This window comes from Henckelia pumila, chromosome 3 (genome assembly GCF_033568475.1).
Source record: "Henckelia pumila isolate YLH828 chromosome 3, ASM3356847v2, whole genome shotgun sequence".
Taxonomy (NCBI): Eukaryota; Viridiplantae; Streptophyta; class Magnoliopsida; order Lamiales; family Gesneriaceae; genus Henckelia; species Henckelia pumila.
The window spans coordinates 63971919-63991335 of NC_133122.1; the positions used below are offsets into that span (position 1 = coordinate 63971919).

The following is a 19417-nucleotide window of genomic DNA, read 5'->3' on the forward strand; positions in this document are numbered from 1 at the left end:
AATACTAGAAAATGAAAGAAAGGATCTCTGAAAAATATACAAGGTAGAAGCAAAGGTCAACTTTATATCTTCTCAAAAAAAAGGTCAACTTTATATTTTGTCCGTCTCTCTTTTTATTTATTTAATGTTTTCGAGTGTGACATTGGATACTTATGTTTTTATTTTTAAGCTGATGTAATTAATTCAAACGGATAAAAAGTTAATGCGGTGGCCGATGGTAATAATTAAATAGCGTACACACTGAAAGTTAGTTTGTAAAATTTAATGCATTTCATACTATAATATTCATTTGTTTATTTAATAAAGTTACCATATAAGCGACAAATACAGACCATATAAAAGTAAATAATACCAACAAATTCACATGGTTTAACTAGTTAGCGGGACTTGTATTTATAGATTATTGTGTTAGTAAGATATTTACTCGATACATATAGAAAAATTGTCGCGGTGAGTTTCATCACCATATAAATAAAATAAAAATTAATTATGCTAACAAAATTCTTGTGTTAGACTGTTAGCCATGAAACAATGTAGAAAATAAACGCGAGTGGTTAAAAAATATCGAGACATCAGAATTCGATAATCATATGTAAAGTGGTTTTTTAAAAAAGAAATGTGCAATAAATCATAAAAATATCTCATATTTTAGAACTTTTAATACTTTAATATAGTTATACATTAATTTAATTCCTGGCTGGCTATAGTCTTGCATGATATGGACTAGGCTTAGTTCAAGTGCTAAAATAGTCAAGAGTATATAAATATTTTAAATTTGTTTCATAAAATTAAAAAAAAAAATTAACAAAAAGAACTGGAATCTTTCCTTCTCCTGTCAATATTAGATTATGCTGTACAGTCTTGGCTATTTCTGCTTTAGTCCAACAAGCCAACCTAAAAATTGAAACAAATAAATAGAAGACAAATACAATGATGTGTTTTCAGAGGATGCTTTAATTAATTTGATTAAAATCACATTTTTATAACCCCTCTTTTCTCATCCCAAATTAAAGAATTTATTTCCTTTTCCATTTGTTCAAAATATATAGTTCAGTACCCAAAATTAGTACTCCTCTGTCCCATATATTTAATATTGAAAAATTAAATTTTAAAAAGAAATTTTCAATTTTAAACGTATGTTTCAATAGGATAAAAATATTTTTAGAAGTATTTAATATATTTAATAATGGAGATAGATCGATAAAAAAAAATACGTAGAATAATATTAAATATAGTAGGAACTGAAATATGAAAATGAAGAAAAAGGAAATATGGTGTTTATATAATTATATTATGCACTTCCCATGAAAAAGTATGTGTGAAAGTATATATAAATCTATGTATATGGAACGAGAGAATAGTATTTTACAATGTCATAATTTAATCATAATGTATATATAGTACACTACTCGGTAGCAAAAATTGAAATAATAATAATAATAATAATAATAATAATAATAATAATAATAATAATAATAATAATAATAATAATAATAATAATAATAATAATAATAATGCGATGTAGCAATAGGTACAAATTTATTGGGTGTTAGTTATTATATTTAATGATGATGATAGATTGTTAAAATAATATTTAATGCTGAAATTGAATTAAATATTTGGGATCGATGGAAAATTTTTTTGTTTATATATATATTTTGAGGGTAAAATGTTGTTTTTATATTTGAGATGATGCTCATGATGGAATGTTAGTTAAAATTTTTGACAAATTTAAATGATTCGTTTTTTAAAAAAATTCTCAGAAATTGGACTTGTGAGTGGAGAAATTTGACCCAACAAGCAAACACGGTTTTGTTATTTTGTATTTTATTTTTCCAGCTTTAATATTAGACTCGAGTCATAAGACTTGCGAGGTTCGAGTTCAAATCGCTATACTGTATATTAATGTATTACACCAAATGATTTATGAAGATAATCATTGAACTATTAAGGTAGTGTTTGGGAGAACTTCTAGAAAGCAATTCTCAACTTCTCATTAATAAAATTTCATAAAATTGCAACATTTTGTTAATGAAATTTAAGAAGTGCTTCCTAGAAGCTCTCCCAAACACTACCTAACTACGAGTCCCGTGCTTTTGTCACATGCTTATACTTTTATTTTTAATTTTTTTGTAGAAAAAAAAGAGTATTTCATAATTAAAAACTTTAGAGATAATTATTTTACAATATTTTTTAAAAAACTAATTTAAATAATTGATTAAATAGTACAAGTGTTGAATGTTGATCTTTTGACCATTTACAGTGTTATCATATTTTCTTTCTTTATTTTTTTGCAACGTTAGAGATTACATGATTTACATAATAGCATCAAGATAATCATTTAAAACCACAATCTCATCTGTTACAAGACAAAGTAGATAGATAAGAAAAATCATATTAAATTATATAGTACAATGTTAGCGAAGTAAATCACATCAAATTGCATAGTATAATGTTACTTGTGCTTCAATTTATGTATTATATATCACTTTACCAGCAAAATTATTCTTTTTTAATTATAAAATAAAGTGAGTGTGAATACTAAAAAATGAACAATTATTATATATAAGGGTGAAAGGAGGGAACGAAGCAAAAACAGTTGCTAAAAGTCAGTCTTATAAAAGAAGATTTTAAGCACACAACACTACCTCCCTCATTCTCACCTCTCACTCCAATTTCTCGCTAAAGTGCAATAATGGATGTTCAAAAAGGCCTCATTCCTCTAAATTGGACTTATTTCCACCAAGAAAAGGTAAATCAATTGAAACTTCTCCCTTGATTCTGTACACATTCAAGAATCATGTAAAAAATCCTGTCAAGTTCACTTCTTTTTTCAAGAATTTACATTGTGGAAATTTGGTTCTTGAAACAGAGTATGGATGATTGGAGGCAATCTGTGCTGCTGAACATGGAGCTGGAGGAAGAATTGAGGATCAGAGATGAACAAATTGCGCAACTCCAAGAAATGCTACAGGTAGCCATTAAACAGAGAGACGAAGCTCAAGAAAATTGCCAAAATGTGTTCTTTGAGAAGATTTTGATTCAGCAGAGATTGAACCAATCTGCTCCAAATTCTGGGATTTCCAGCATTGAAGAAGATGATCCCAGAAAAGGGAATGAACTGAGCAATGTCTTCTCTTCCTCGGATTGTGACGAGAGTATTGTTTCCTCTCCAACCCACCTCCCCCCGCCGCCGCCGCAGCAACAGCCTCCTCCGCCAACAGGAGAGGCGGAACCGGAGCTTCCCATCTTACTCGACAGGCCATTGCCGGAAAAAGGGAAGCTTTTGCAAGCAGTGATGAAAGCGGGGCCGCTCCTACAGACCCTCCTCCTCGCCGGCCCTCTCCCGCGGTGGCGCCAGCCTCCGCCGCCGCTTGACACCAACCAGATCCCGCCGCCGCCGGTGGTGATTCCATCATCACCAACACCTCTTCCAACGCCAATGTCCAGTCAATCCATCCACCAAGAATCATTACAAAACAACATTTTGAAGGTAAATAGGAAGAGGGCTCTGTCTGAAAACTCCGATTCTTCCCCCGTCGAGTTGAGATACCAAAAGGGATTTCTCCTATCGCCATTGATGAGCTAAATTGTTTGCTTTTAGTACTGTATTCTATGCCTTTCAACTTGTGCAATTTCTAGTGATTAATTTAGTGTTGGTGAAGTAGTTTGGATGAAGTGAAGATGAGAAGGTTTGGACAAAATGGAGGATCTTGTTGTCTGCTTTTTCAGGCCTGTAATCTGGTTGGTAACTGTCTCGTTTGTAACCATACAAAGTAGTTGCATTAAGAAAAAATTCAATTTTATTAATCGAGATAATTTTATAATTTCAAAAGTAACATGTGTTCGTCTATCTCACTTTCATTATACTTATAACACAATTCTGAAACACGCGGAGTGAATGAATTTTAAAGTGAAATGTTTATTTAAATCAGCTTTAAATAAGAAAAACACAGTAAATGAAGTGTTCGAACAATCTTATTTTTATCATCAATGGAGATTTAATAAAATAAATGGATGTTTGGGATCATTAAATGGAGAGACGGCTAAAGACCACAACGTGTGAAAGTCACGGTTTGTCGGCTCGAGTAGGTTCCCGCATATCAAATTTGGGATCCACCACCAAATCTCATTTGTTTTTTTCTTTAATTTGTATTTTTTTTAATCTAGATCCAAACACTTTAATTTAAAATTTACCTTGTGGAATAATTATATCTTCCAAAAGATTGGCAAAAAAAAAGGAAGAAGAAGAATTATTTGGCACGTTCTACAAGATGCGACTACCAATTACACACAACAAAAGTGCATATATAAGGACAAGTGTATTATTACCCTTAGAGCACACCATTCACCCCACATTTTCAAATTTTATGATTGGTTTATTGTATTACACATCGGTAAAATTAAGTTCTTGAGATAGAGTAAGAACTTAGATTCAAGTCATGTTCCAAATGTGAGAGAGTATGTTAAATGTTTAACATCGATTGAATTAAGTAATTGAAATTTGCATATATGAACTTAAATTTGGACAATTTCTCCTTGAATTAGTTTTCCATGTTAGATGTTCACATCAGTTGGATTAAGTCTTTAAAAGTGATATATATAAACTTGGAACTTGAACAATCATCCCCTCGAATTAAATTTTGGTTGAGAATTGTATATATGAACGAATTCTCGCCCTTAACCTAATTTTTTAGATGAAATTATTCATGATCTTGAACATTATTTCTCCAGAAGCTTATTTTACTCGTACAAATATCATTTTTTTATAGGTGAATGATTTGTGTGCACGATCAAAGTTTTTTCAAGATAATAATATGAATTTGATCAAGTTATAAACATTGAACATGGTATCATTGTTGAAGCCGTTTTTATTAAAAACAATTCAATACAGGAAAACAAAATTAAGTCAATGTCAACTATTCCATTTTGCTACTTATATATATATATATATATATACACATATATTGGTTGAATTTTGGCGCGAAAGGCGGTTGGAATTATAGGGAACCGAACCCCAATAAATCAATTGGAGATTGGTCCACACGGCAAGATAAAGAAGAGAAAAGGAACAAAGGAAGAAAAAAACCACTGAAATTCAAAGCCCCGAGTACATTTTCTCGAATGCTACATTCTTGTGTGCCCCCAATTTCAACAAAACACAACATGCATACTACACTGACTGGGAAGCCATGCGAACAAAATCGTCCTGTCTCAAATGAAAATTTAAAAAAATTCTAAAATTTTTTAACATGATTTCTGAAGATTTTCAAATTTGATAACCCGATTTTATCTTACGTGGCATTCCGAACACGCCTCATGATTCCATAGATTTGCAAACTCACATGGCAAATATTCAAACATGTCAACCCAAACAAACAATCTATGGATGGCTAACAGCTATAGTCCACAGCAAGTTCTGTGTCAAATATTTCTAGATATCCACTCACAGGCAGGTGTATTCTGTATGCCATTCTCTTTTTCCGCGTGAAAGCCACCAACAAATACACCAAATTTTGGATTTTTAACGAAATAAAGTCTATGAAAACTGGCAATCAAGAATTTTTAAAGTCATCACTTAACTGACAACTAATATGAATTATGTAGTGGTTTATGTTAGTACAACTGAAAATCTTACTAGGAAGTGAACACTCAAATCTCTAGCATGAGCCCGACGATTCAGTTACATGGCTGCCATCCTGCAGATTAAACAAATCATGGACTCGCAAATTCAGTCGGATGGAATGTTATTGAGTTCCGAAGTTTTTATACTTGGAATTGGCATACATGAGTTTCAGTCGGATGGAATGTTATTGAGTTCCGAAGTTTTTATACTTGGAACCCGAAGAATTTAGAGGAGTGAAACTCATGTATGCCAATATATAACGCGAAAAATGGGGGTTTATAAAATAACTTAGGGGAAGTGGAGCAAGAGTCCCTAGATTATTGTTGTTGCAGAGGATGATTATGAACTTGCTTCAAATAGCTTCAACGAAGCATGCAACATGGGTCGAGCATCAGTGTAATAAACATTTTTCCAGTGTTTTGATGAGTGAAACAAGCATTAATTTGACTGACAAAAACATGTATATTGCAAAAAGAATCCAGCTTACGTTCTTATGAGCCAGCTCCATGTATGAAGGAGAGAGGCATTATTTTCCCTATCTCAATCATCCTCGTTGTCATCTTGATTATCTCGTTGATTGTGTTTCTGAGCGTTATACATATCAGCAACCTAATTTACCAAAGAAATAGCTTAGATCAAACAACTTGTCAGCTTCAGATGAATAAGAAGAGAAAAAAAGTAAATAAGAAGCAAGAAGCTTCACTGAAACCAAGAAACTGTAAGCTTCATTTACCATATCAGACGAAGATGCCTGCTCTGGATTCTTATCTTCACGGACACGCAGCAACCGTGGAAATCGTAGAGAAATTCCCTTAGCAAAACAAGTTTAAAGAGAAAACAAAAGAGATGGGATGTCATCCTTTCAGTTCATAGCACAAATAAATTAACATATGAAACCAAGAACTTGTGAATTTTGTATCGGTACCTTCTCAGGATTTACAATACCAATTGCAGCATGATGAACAGGGCTGATTGTTAGATCTGCAGCTTTCACCTCCCAAACCTAAATGAGAACGCAACTGACAAACTTCATCATATACAGAAAATTTAACTTTTTGACAGTGGGCTTAAGGGAATTACATTTCCTTAAAACGTAAATCTATACAAAGGTAAAAAAATTTTGGAAATCTTCTTCACCAGTCAGAGTTCTCGTCTTAGACAGAAAACTATATTCTTAACAATAGGAACACTTATAAGTTCTTTGCTGCTATTAGCCAAGGACATAGCGGTGCAAGTATTTGTAAACTACATAAATGTTGTATGTAAAGCTCATAAAAGTAAAAGACGCAATTGCTACCTCAGTGGGTTCGAACCACACATCTGGACTTAATGAATCTGAATACCTGTAATACGACTGGAGATTGCATACATATCAAGCATATAGAGATATTAATTAATACAGAAAAAACACATCCATTTCAATTGAGAAACTAATATTTGAATCAAACCTACCTTTGGCTTGGGAATAACTTTAGAGCGAAGACTGGCAGAACGTTCTTCAAGCATTGCTTCAGAAAAGCCAGTGCCTAAAGAGAGAAGTTTCCGTGTTGTTTACGCAAAAAAAAAAAAAAAAGTATACAAGTCAGCAGATAAGTTATGACCAGCCATCCAGTGACACCAATATGTTGGCTGATAGTAGCTAGAAGCAAAATTTACCGATTTTGCAAATGCTTTGAAACTCCTCCTTGTCATTATCATAACAAGCAAGGAGAAAGGCGCCATACACACCTATAAGAAAAAAAGAAATCAGCCGATAATTCAAGAAGCAACTAAAATTAACTATAACTAACACAATCTAATTTTGTAAGCAAGATAATGCATTAAAATGGATACGTGCATAGCATCAATACATATTTGATATCCTCTCAACTGAAGAAAGTATATTTGTGAATTACCAGTACGTTTTCCCCTTCCATGGAATGCAGCAATGGGAACCAGATCCAAAGAATCACCAATACTGCAAAGCATGACTAATAAGCTGTAACTTGATACGTGCAGTATCTATAGCTCAAACAAATCAGAGATAAGCACTACCTCTCCATATAGTCCTTTTTCAGTTTTAACCAGTTATTAGACCGTTTTGAAGGCTCATATGTTGCATCTCTATTCAAGGTTTTGATAATCAACCCCTCAGAGCTGAAAAGAAGAATTTGCGAGTATCATGAAAAAGGAAATATGCCTATAGTTGACAGCTTTGGTGTGGACAAAGGAAGTTTGAACTTTGAACAAAACACAACAGAGAACAGCTAACGAACATTAATTTTGAAGAGCACCAGAAAATTAGTGAATGTCTCAAAATACATAGTGCACATCTCAAATGTATCACGACATTAAACCATAAAAATTAGAATCACCTAGAACTAACAGCATTTTCAAGAAATTTTTGTATTTCCTCGAGATCATTTGATGTTAGTGCAGTAGCAAACTGAAAAAATCCAACTTCCTCCTGAAATGACTCGTAAAGATTCTGCATATAATTGCACTCAAGTTAGTAATAAAACACTATACATCAGAAAGAATTTTTTTTAAAAAAAAAACTAAGAAGGAGTAAATAAGAATACGGATACTGACTGAATGATTATAAACATCAGTATTTTGGGGAAAAAACAACTAATACAAAGTACATAAGAATAAGGATACTGACTGAATTAATGAGTAAAAACATTAGTAATAAATTTGAGAAAGAATAAATGTAACGGTAACAAATTTCATATATCCATCATCAGATACTTGAGACCCATAAAATATCATTGGAAGTTGCTAAAGTAAATTACAGAAAGTAACTGCAAATCACACAGTTGGAAGATTCGGCATTTTATAAAATAAGCAACACAAGGAGTAAAGCTTCTGAAGCACGAGCTCTTAAAGCAAAAACAAATATGCCTCAGCTCTAAAAAAAACGTGAAAAAAATTCAAAGACGGTGTGTGTTTGGCTGTGCTCTTGATACAACTCAAGAGTTCAAACATTGTTCAATATAATTCAACCACCTTCATTACTTTCGTTTTGAAGTTTTTACAATCCGCATTAACTCACAATTCTAATCAACTATCCAACTATAATAACTACACAATCCATCGTTTTTCTCTGTGCTCTTTCTATCAGTTGGTTACAATATTTTACCTTTTTCATTATTTGCTTAAAAAAAATTATATCTAACACTCTCTCAACATCATTTTCAGACACTTACTGAGTTTAGAAAGCTTATGCTCTTCAATTCAACGATAACCACATGAAGATGGCATAGTTGCTAAAACGATACTGAGACAAAAAACATTTATCACTAGTTTTTAGCTGGGACAAAAGTCTTGAATAATTAACCCGCAACGGAAATCATACCTCTCTACGAACATTAAGTTGCTCCTGAAGAAGTTGTTGGCCGTTAAGATAGAGAATATCAAAGGCATATATGCACACGGTAACTTTTATTTCACTCAACACAACATTTTTCCGAGCACGCGTACTGAGAATCTGCAGGAAAAACAATATTTACAACGCATAAACATCTCGTCAAATGTTTGATAAACATGATAAACGATAACCATAACATTGGTAAAAACAACGCAAACACAAAATGATGAGCATATGCAGGTTCTGCATGAAGAACTTAAGATTGCGGCATCAGAATGAGCAAAAATTAAATTGAAAAAGTAACATTGAGACTTGAGAGAAATATTCAAAAGAATTCATAAAGGAAAAAGGTTAAACTAAAATGTGAATACCTGTTTTGCTTATTAATTCAGAGAACATATTTGAAATTATTGTAAACAAACTTCATTCCACATTCAGCTCCGGTTTCCAACTTTAGATGAACCAGCACATTCATATAATAGGTAAATTCAGAGTAAAACTTCAGATTTCTAATTGGTTCAAAAACATTCTTTATTCCATACTTGGTTACAATTTCTAACTTTCAGATTAACACATCCACTCAATTAAAGCTAGACTGAGAACAGAAGTTGATATTTCAAAAGTAAAAACCATATCCATTCTCAAATAATCTAGTTAAAAACATGTCTCCTAACAGATCATTATCATATATCAAAAACAGGATTGAATGTACACAACGAAACATGGTTATGAAAAGGTTCAAAATTTGAGTAGCTATTTCTAAAATGGTCATTTGATGTGGAGGCCAAAACAGGATTTGGTACCTATCAAAGTTATGCAGCATCAATCATGTTTCAACAAAGCATCTCACTAACATTCATGTTTCCGTGGCGAGAAGAAATTTTTGAGGCTCTATCTAGGCATCTTGATGGATTGTTCATTGTAGTACTTATAAATATGAAAGTTAAAAACCCACTGTTTTCAAGAGATACAAGATACATAACATAGATCAAGATGTTCGATAAAGGATAAAAAATTCAACAAGATTGGCAATTAGAAATTTAATCCTCATAAATCAAATCCAAAATTTTTCACCTGGAAAGGCTGGATTTTCTTCTTTTCTCGGTCATATGCAACTAGTTCACAATCGAGTACAAATGAGGTCACGGAAGGATTTTTTAATCTGCACCAAGACAGTCAACGTTAATAACCAGTCACCATAGCATAAAATCTCAAATTACACACAGAACAAAAAGATCTAAAAAAGTATATGATTCCATATGTAATTTTAGTTAACTATGAGGAAAATTTAAAAACTGAATAATAAACCAACATTATCAGCATAAAATAGTTAAATAACTATAAAGAATCCTTACTTCGAAAACATGCGGCACCGAAATTTCTACCCTATCAGAAATTAGATTTAAATATGATCACTAAATCAACACAAAAATCAACAATACCGCCAGAGCAGAAAGAGGGCATGGGGATTCTCAAATTGATGAAAACATACATATATTATAGTGAATCATGTCTCCTCCCATGACCACATTTTTTCAACTTACTAAGTTCCACTCACCCGAACAAGGACCACAAACCCTAATTACTCAACTTCATAAACCAAAACGGCCCAAACTTCAAGACTCACTGACAGCTTTATTCAATCAAATCAGCTGTAATATACAACTGAGAAGATTGACAAAATCATGTGTTATCGAAAATCCATTCTTTTTTCGAGCAAGACAGTTGTTCTATAAATAATAGAAGCCAGGCATCTCGCACTTCAAGTCAATTGAGAGGCCAGGTAAAGTATACGCTGCACTGTCAAGGAAATTTCACACAAACAGCGTGAAACTGGATGGTGTCAAGAAGGATTTTAGGAATGGATTTTACATTCACAAATCTAGTGGTTAATAGATATTTAACAAGCATCACATTCCAATATCTAGGCAGAGGAAACATCATATATATTTTAACGAAATAAAGACCACCTAGTGACAGCAGCAACGACATCCGGAAACTTTCCAGTATTTCTTTCAGCGTTTCTACTGTATATCTCAACTGAACCATCCTCCATGTAATGTATCTACATGGAATATAGACAATTGCAACATAAAGTTCCTCTTCCCAAAAACCTAAACTCAAGGACATAAACATATTTCTATAATACCTGTGCACGTTCTCCGTCATACTTGTACTCACAGGTAAACTCCATATCTTGAAACTTGTCCACAATTTCAGATACTCCTTTTGTTGGTTTAGCTAACATGGGTCCAACCGGAATACCAGGAGAAAAGCTACATGTCTTTGTGAGATTCCATACTCCCGCAGAAAGAAGAGCTGGGACTATTTTATCATACACTGGAATTACAGAATAAACTTGTTTGACAATTTTTGCACCCTGACAGAAATATTGTATGGGAAAAATAAAATATCAATTCAAAAAATAAAAGTAAATCATATACATGATAAATTGAATATATTTAAATTTACTACAAGAAATCAAACATAGATAAGATGAACGTGAAATTTTAAAGGCGCAAAAGTACAGATACGAAATGTCATTTTAATTAATGCAAATCTTTTACCATATTAATGAAGTGTCAAAATTGAGAAACACGGGCTGAATATTTCTAAGAAATGTAAGGTACAAAATTTTGTCCTACCAAATGGTTAAAAAGGGTTTACGTAAAGCTGCGATCTGCCCAATTATGATGACATAATCAGCACAGTACTTGAAGCAGAGGCCACCCCCTTGAAATGTAACCTCACTAAGACATAACTTTTACGATTGTTTGCTGCTCAAACTATGCATGGTCAAAATTTCAAGTTTGTCTCTTCTTTAACTATAGAATTTAGCAAATAAGATCTAAAATATGTTACTTCAAGTTTCCTCTGTGTGGGTGCACTTCCATCATTAAGTTTTTATTCTGGGTGCATCCTTTTTGAGTGCTGCTTCGAGCCACAGAAAACAAACCTGGAAAGCCCTTGATTCCAGTTTCTAAATCTAAAACCCAAGCAATCAATATTTGAAATTTTGCACCAAGGCTACGAGGTTCAATCTGAGACTCTGAGCATATTAGGATCATGAAATGGAGAGGGGGAGTGAACTCAGCACTGGGCATAGGACCAGCTAACAAGCAATGTTATTATGCACATAATTAACAACTAACAAGTGTGTCCTCTAAAGAGGTCAACTATGAAGCAAAAGTGAATTTGTCTTGTAGAACATAGATTCATTCCTTCAAATAATGGTTAATAACTGATAATGTGGATTCTTCAAATAACCCTACATGGCTTGTGACAGTATCAATTCAAAGAACATATAGAAGAGTAGCATACTAAAAATAAATTGCAATCCCTTCCGAAGGACCGAGTGAGTAAAGTAGTTTTCATGTATGTAAACAAACAACAAGAAAATATAAGAAACCATGTCAACATTGATCCAAGATAAGTAGCTGGCTTATCAAAATAACAGTGAAATCAAGAATCATAACATCGTTCTCAATTACTTTCCAAGTTCTTTTATTTATCAACATGCATTCACTAGTTAGAACTTAAAAGATGGAAATCATCTCGAAATGCTATCAAGTTCTCAGGGAAAAAGGCTAAAAATAGCTACAGTGCAATTTATGAGCAGTAAACTAACTCCAGAATAATTAAAGCAAAGTCATTCTTATTGCAGTAAAAAAACAGACAAGAAATATATTTTGCTAAATATTTGCAGGCCGTAAAATTGCCCACTTAAAAGATGGAAATCATCTCGAAATGCTATCAAGTTCTCAGGGAAAGAGGCTAAAAAATAGCTACAGTGCAATTTATTACAGGACAGAGCAGTAAACTAACTCCAGAATAATTAAAGTGAAGTCATTCTTATTGCAGTAAAAAACAGACAAGAAATATATTTTGCTAAATATTTGCAGGCCGTAAAATTGCCCTATTTTCCTTTGTGTTAGCAAACACCGCAAACTGCAAGGATAATAGTCTACTTAGAGCATTTCAACATACCTCTTCTAGAGGATTCTCAACCTTTGCAGGAGGTGATGAGTGCTTCACGGAATAAACTGAAGCATGTCCAAGTGCGGTTAAAAGAGTTTGTTCTGCCAGCCCAATACGCAGCTTTGTCTGTATATATCACTAAAACCAGTTTTACAATAAACGAAGAACCAGAGGAACTATGAACAATGCAATCAGCTGACCTGGAGTAAACGAATCAAATACTGAGGTTCACAATCAGTAGCTGCAACAAGCAGGGCTTTTATGTGACTCTTTTTCTTATCTTGACTGTCCTTACCAGATTCCTGCCAATAATTACAATTCATGCAAAAAAAAATTTTAATTAATTTTAGAACTCAAGAGGTCATCACTCACTGCACCACGAAAGTAACAATGAATACAGCTGACAAACTCAGAACAAGCAACAAAAAGCAATGTGCACCTGCATATAAACATCTAAATACATCAATTATGACAGTTGAATAGAATGAGATTTTCAGCTAACATGTGACTAACAGATTGCACCATCCTTCAACCAAAAATACAACTTTCAATGACAGGTAACAAAGAGAGTGGGTGTAAACTATGAACAAACAGACGTCAATGTCCATCCACAAGTTACATCTGACAGAATTATTGACAATGACTTTTTTAATAAAATGACAGTCCATCACCCTGATGCAATATTTAGAGAAATGTGTAAGAGGCTGGAGCCAATAGGCGGGTAAGGCATCAAAGCCCTTTATTGGAAAGAATCGTTGGTTTCTGGAATTAATTTGGCCTTGGAAACTAAACAACAGAAGGACAGAGAGGATATTGGAAAAAGTCCAAATAACACCTATCAAGCCGGTTTATAAGCATGAGTAATTACTAATTTCAACGGAAATCCCTATGATTACATTATTAAATCAACATTTTATGATTTTATCTAACACCAATAAAACTGGAAGATGTATGGACCAAAAAAGTTGAAGCTCCCATTTTTATCCTATTAACATTAACATTAAGAATACATTTTATTTTAAAAAATGGTTAAAACCATAGCATGGCTATTATTTCAACGAAAATCCCTATGATTACATTATTACATCAACATCTTATGATTTTATCTAACACCATTAAAACTGGAAGATGTATGGACCAAAAAAGTTGAAGCTCCCTTTTTATCCTATTAACCTTGACATTAAGAATACATTCTATTTAAAAAATGGTTAAAACCATAGCATGGCTATTATTTCAACGAAAATCCCTATGATTACATTATTACATCAGCATTTTATGATTTTATCTAACACCATTAAAACTGGAAGATGTATGGACCAAAAAAGTTGAAGTTCCCATTTTTATCCTATTAACATTAACATTAAGAATACATTTTATTCAAAAAAAAAAATGGTTAAAACCATAGCATGGCTACAATTCTTGCCTCACCCTCTCCCTCTCCCTCTCCCTCTCCCTCTCCCTCACACACCAAAAATGATATTTGTTTCTTCTTTATCTGTTCTGTAAAAATAAATCTCACTGAATGCATTGAGAATGCCCCTTAAGGTTTCGAATAAGATATATAGAATAAGGCAATTAATTTATCAAGTTTAAATTGTTTTACTTTATGCTAGCAAATCAAAAATCAAAAGCTACATATATTAAATAATCAAGGCCCACGAAACTCTGGCTCTAGAGAAAATTCGCAACTCCAAAGATCATTACATAAAGAAGAAACTGAGATAAAATTTGTACCTTTATGGAGCCATTTGCTTGACTTAATGTCTCAAAATCATTGTAAATTCTCAGTTCATATTTCTCGCATCGTGTTTTAATTTATGGTAAAGACAATAAAATAGAACTTCCACTACATTCCCGGTACAGTTGTCTATAGTACCGTAGCTCAATAAAAGGGATAACAAAAGCAAAACTGATTAAGCATATCATATTCTTCTTGCATTTAAACAGGTGGAGTGAGGGCCCTATTCTTGGATGGTGCAAGTTAATACGGCATTGACAAAAAAATGTTTCAAATAAAACAAAGGAATATGTAAAATCTGAACAGAAAACAAATATATAACAGACAAGTCACAACAGAAACATCTTCTTCGACCCCAAATCATATAAAAGGATGACCAAACTGAACTCAAGTACCTTTGCAATAAGCCGAAAAGTATCAAAAACTTTGGCAACAGTTAATGCTTCTGGTTTGCGCATCAAAGGTTGTGATGATCGACTGGCTTTAGCCACAAGACCCAGATCTCCAAGCTCCTATCATAGTTAACATTGAAATGATGAATTCAAAAAACTCCTTGATAGGAGAAAATGGAAACATTTAACAAAGATAAAAACAGGTCCATCATAGGTACTCATAACAAAACACATAAAAGCTAGAACAAACCAAAAGTTGACTGGGAGTACAATCAACCACAACTCAAACAGCATAAAAACATCACCTGCATTAGCATGAACTATGGAAATTACCACCACAGATCCACGATCACATTGTTCACTCATAAACTAATTTTTATTCATTGCAGAAAATCTGCCATCATGTAGATATTTTATTAAAATCTCATATGTTTTCGTGTTTCTAAGTATTATGCCAAGGAAATTAGAAGTGTTGTTGGCAGACCAGGTGCCTCTGAATTCGAGGAATGCCTAACATTTTCAGAACTTTTGTTGATGATACAGAAAGCATTTCTTAACAAATAAAATAAAAAAAATTAAACTCGCCTCTTAGTTTTATGCCACATCCACATAAATTTTCATTCTAGACTCACTAAAAATCCATGCTTCCCAGTTACCAGCGTGGCAAATCTTATCGCATTCCATGTGATAATTATGCAATTTAAAATAGAAAAGTTCCGAAACTTTCAACTGCAACCCAACAATCATCTAGAATAAACTCATCACCTTGTACTGCTTCTTAACATGTGCTTCTTTAGCCCCACAAGCCTCTGCAAGGGCCTTGATAATTGAAGCATCCCCAATTCCTAGCTCCAACCCCTCATGCGCAGATGCAATCCTATTTGCCAAGAGGTACACTACAGCCACTAAATCATCCGGTGTGGTCTCAATCACAGTCCTAAGCATATTGCACACAATCTCGGTGATAGCAATTCTCCCAGATTCCTTTGATATAGCATCAAAAACCTTAACTACGAACATAAAAGGCACCCGCTCCCCCACTGCCCAATATGCTGCCCTATTCACATTGAAGTTCACAGCCTTTTTCTTTAACTCGACTAAGCTCTCGTCGGGACTAATGGACAACCTAGGCTTCTTCACCACCGCCGAATCTTTATCCCGATCAGCAGTCCCCAACCCACCCTGTTTGGACTTTAATTCTTTACTTTTAACCTTCTCCTGATTCGAGCTCCCCGATGCACGAGTATCTTCAGCTATGGTTGGAACCATTGCAACTTGTTCGCCATCTTTTGACAAAGTCTCAACGAGGGCATTTCCAGTTTGGCCTAAATTTGAATTCTTGGGGATCAATTGGCCATTCTCAGCAGCACTTTCGATCGATTTAGTAACGGAACTACCTGAATCACTGCCGTTGGGGTTCAAAGTAGAAGTTTTTGAGATGTCAGCGGGGCTCTTGCGCTTTCTGGGAGAGGATTGCTGCTGTGACTGCTTTTTCTTGGAAGCATTGGACATGAGGACATCGAATGCAGAGGGGCGAGAGGTGGACGACATAGTCTTGAATCTAGGGTTTGCCCTCGATAAACGGAACGAAGTATTGGAAGAGAATGAGACGAACAGATTGATCGGGAGTAGTAGTTTCGTGGAGAGATTGAGATACCGATTGAGCGGCAGAGTCATGAACGGAGTGAAAGCATCGACCAGCAGTTGGAGGAAGCGGCGAATGAGGAAATGGCGGGAAATTTTGTTAGCGGTGATTTGATTACAACTTCCATTAATCTGCCATGTTTTAGCTTAAAAAAGAGCCATAGCTTCCCATGGAATTCACTGGAGTCTTTACTATTCAGGAAATTTGGGGAACTTTGGCTTCAGAAAACTTGCCTCCCAATTATCATTCTACTAATTTTTTTTTCCCCAAAATAGTTCTGAGCTTTCCTCGGACGTTACTTCGATGGTTACGACAATAATCTAAATTTTTATATCTTTCATGAGAAGAAATTTATAGTAGTTAAAATCTCATATTTTGATTTTTTTTTTCTAATATGGTTTTCTTTCGATAACTATATTTGTTGGCTGTTGTAATCCATGAAGATCGAGTAACTTCCTAAAATCTTTTCAAGTTTTAAAATATTTTTTTTTTTTTGACACAAAAAGAGAAACATCTATTAATAAGTCAAGTTCGGTACAATAGCTTTCGAAATAACAGCAGGAGAGGGAACTAATCTACCCACTAGATCAGGCATAGAAACAGTCTCCCTAGCTAAAGCATGGGCAGCCTAATTCGCTGATCGTCTGGCAAAAACAAAAGTACAAGATGAAACATCTCGAGCGAGAAGTTTGCAGTCTTCTATGATGAGATTCAAGGCTGAGCAATCCAGAATAGAATTATTAAGAGCATCGGTAATTGTTAACGCATCTGATTCCACGATGATTGAAGGGAAATGAAGATCCTTTATCCAACTAAGAGCTTCACGAATGGCTAGAGCTTCAGCCAAAGCTGGATCATTACTGCCGTGGACTCTGCCGTGAATTGCTGCTAGAACAATACCATAAGAGTCTCGGACGAGACAACCGAAACCGACAAGAGGAGGATCTGGAAGGAGAGTGGCATCAACATTGCATTTGAGAACATGCTCAGGAGGTCTTTGCCATATGCAAGCACCAATCGATTGGTTTGCTCCATGATTGAGATTAAGTTGGGAATGAGCTTTTTTCCATTGTGAAAGAAGATCAAGTGCTGATCGATAGACATGAGTGGCCGAGGAGCAAATGCCATTCCAGATCACATTATTTCGGTTGAGCCAAATGTTCCACATGACTGCGGCAACTAGTTCAATCTCCCTGGCATCCTGGTAGCAACCAAATGATTCCACCAATCTGAAAATGATCTCGAGAAAGTTATAAAACCCCCAACGGATGAAATATTCCAGATCGATCTTTCAAGTTAGCAATGTTACTTATCCTGGCAAATTCAATTTTGAATTTAAGTCAATAATATCTGTTGGGTTTTTGAAATACAAGCAATCCTGATTTTGATGATAACAAAACTTGTTATTGTGTTTCTAACATATTTAATGTAAGTGTGAAGTTGATAACTCAAGTTGGAAGCCAAAACTCGAAATTAGCTAAACTGAATTTCTGGCGAGCTTCAGTATTTCAATGATATCCTACATCTCAGTGATCCAAATGATTAGCCGCCAAATAAAATGCAAAGAAAACTCAATTTGGAACATATTGTGTGTCACGTTAGTTGAGCAAAAACGGATGTTATCTTGGCCAAACTGACATCGCAATACCAAACTGAATCGGATCGGTTTAGCAGCAAACACACCATCAGTTTACCTCAAGTAGTTCTGGTAATTTGGCCATATCTTGAAGCTCAATTATTCGAATGGAACGATTCACCATGCGTTGGAAAGATAAGAGAATGATCTACAAATCATATTCACAAGTTGAAGACTGAATCGGATCCTAAGTAGATTCTAAACGGAGTTGAAGTTACTAGTGCGGAAGTGAAATTCTGCAGAGCAGAATTTTTGCAACAGTCTGGTTTATTAAGCATAACTTTCGAATATGAACTCCGAATTGAGTGATTCTTGATTCTGTGGAAAGCTAAGAACAAGGGCTACAACTTTTATTTTTATCACTTTGCCCAGAAATTAACGGATCAAGAGATATATCACTAAACTACTCGCATGCATTCAATCGATTCTGTGCAAAACTGATTTTGAGTAGCTCTGGTATTTCGAGTATAACTTTTGCATATGAACTCCGAATTGATTGATTCTGGTGGCGTTGGAAAGCTAAGATCAAGGGCTACACTTCTGTATTAATCACTTTGCCCAAAAATCAACGAATCAAGAGATACATAGCTAGACTGATCACATATCTCGGAAGTTGTTAAACTACTACCTAAACTGAATTTGACCAAGAGTAGTTTACCTACCCAAACTGAAGATCGTTCAACTGCTATAGTGCCGAAACTGCTACAGTACCAGTTTCGCACCAAATTCAGTTTACCAAGATCAGTTTAGTAAAATTCAGTTTAGCTCCAGAAAAGGTACAGAAACAGTACAAAAGTATTTTAACGGCTCTATTTTTGTGTCTAACGGCTATATCACTCTTGGAGCCTATAAATACAACATCTTGGAGTTCAAACACAAGCTATTGAAGGAGATTCAAAGTATGGGCAGCCTACTTGAAGCAAGTTAGGTCATCTTTTAAAAACAAGGGTTATAACTCATCTTCCCGTTGTCTGGAACTGTTGCACATGGACTTATTTGGTCCAATTCCAGTAATAAGTATAGGGGAAATGAGGTATACTCTTGTCATCATTG

The 19417-nt window shown here is 34.3% G+C and overlaps 3 protein-coding genes across 4 annotated transcripts; 1 reads left to right on the forward strand and 2 right to left on the reverse strand.

Annotated features, from left to right (window-relative positions):
- Positions 1 to 2609: 2609 nt before the first annotated feature.
- LOC140892992 (uncharacterized) lies at positions 2610 to 3800 on the forward strand. Its single transcript, XM_073302058.1, has 2 exons — positions 2610 to 2752; positions 2873 to 3800. Exons 1-2 carry the CDS (start codon positions 2696 to 2698, stop codon positions 3587 to 3589), a joined length of 774 nt encoding a protein of 257 aa, XP_073158159.1. The 5' UTR covers positions 2610 to 2695; the 3' UTR covers positions 3590 to 3800.
- A 1433-nt stretch (positions 3801 to 5233) lies between these two features.
- LOC140886447 (DNA ligase 1-like) lies at positions 5234 to 17019 on the reverse strand. 2 transcript variants are annotated; one of them, XM_073293022.1, is made up of 18 exons: positions 15849 to 16872; positions 15087 to 15203; positions 13154 to 13255; positions 12963 to 13079; positions 11125 to 11355; positions 10946 to 11040; positions 10050 to 10137; positions 8964 to 9095; positions 7981 to 8093; positions 7661 to 7762; positions 7522 to 7583; positions 7283 to 7354; positions 7079 to 7152; positions 6924 to 6980; positions 6552 to 6629; positions 6360 to 6437; positions 6114 to 6235; positions 5234 to 5699 (listed from the first exon to the last, which is right to left on the reverse strand). In XM_073293022.1, exons 1-17 carry the CDS (start codon positions 16758 to 16760, stop codon positions 6167 to 6169), a joined length of 2499 nt encoding a protein of 832 aa, XP_073149123.1. In that variant the 5' UTR covers positions 16761 to 16872; the 3' UTR covers positions 5234 to 5699; positions 6114 to 6166. The 2 variants fall into 2 exon arrangements, with proteins under 2 accessions (XP_073149123.1, XP_073149122.1); XM_073293021.1 differs by lacking the exons at positions 5234 to 5699; positions 6114 to 6235 and having other exon boundaries at positions 6377 to 6437; positions 6924 to 6969; positions 15849 to 17019.
- Positions 17020 to 17356: 337 nt separating this feature from the next.
- Positions 17357 to 18488, reverse strand: LOC140888887 (uncharacterized). Its single transcript, XM_073296592.1, has 2 exons — positions 18423 to 18488; positions 17357 to 17929 (listed from the first exon to the last, which is right to left on the reverse strand). The coding sequence occupies exons 1-2, from the start codon at positions 18486 to 18488 to the stop codon at positions 17357 to 17359; spliced, it is 639 nt and encodes a 212-aa protein (XP_073152693.1).
- Between the last annotated feature and the right edge of the window lie 929 nt (positions 18489 to 19417).

Bases quoted from the DNA above. Each gene is read 5' to 3' on its own strand.
- LOC140892992 (XM_073302058.1), top strand. From the start codon at position 2,696: ATGGATGTTCAAAAAGGCCTCATTCCTCTAAATTGGACTTATTTCCAC. The intron at 2,753-2,872 runs GTAAATCAATTG...TTCTTGAAACAG, and splicing joins CTTATTTCCACCAAGAAAAG to AGTATGGATGATTGGAGGCA.
- LOC140886447 (XM_073293022.1), bottom strand. From the start codon at position 16,760: ATGACTCTGCCGCTCAATCGGTATCTCAATCTCTCCACGAAACTACTA. The intron at 7,763-7,980 runs GTGATTCTAATT...TCTTCTTTTCAG, and splicing joins GAAAATGCTGTTAGTTCTAG to CTCTGAGGGGTTGATTATCA. The intron at 6,630-6,923 runs GTAGCAATTGCG...GTTCTCATTTAG, and splicing joins TGTGGTTCGAACCCACTGAG to GTTTGGGAGGTGAAAGCTGC.
- LOC140888887 (XM_073296592.1), bottom strand. From the start codon at position 18,488: ATGGTGAATCGTTCCATTCGAATAATTGAGCTTCAAGATATGGCCAAA. The intron at 17,930-18,422 runs GTAAACTGATGG...GGTTGCTACCAG, and splicing joins AATTACCAGAACTACTTGAG to GATGCCAGGGAGATTGAACT.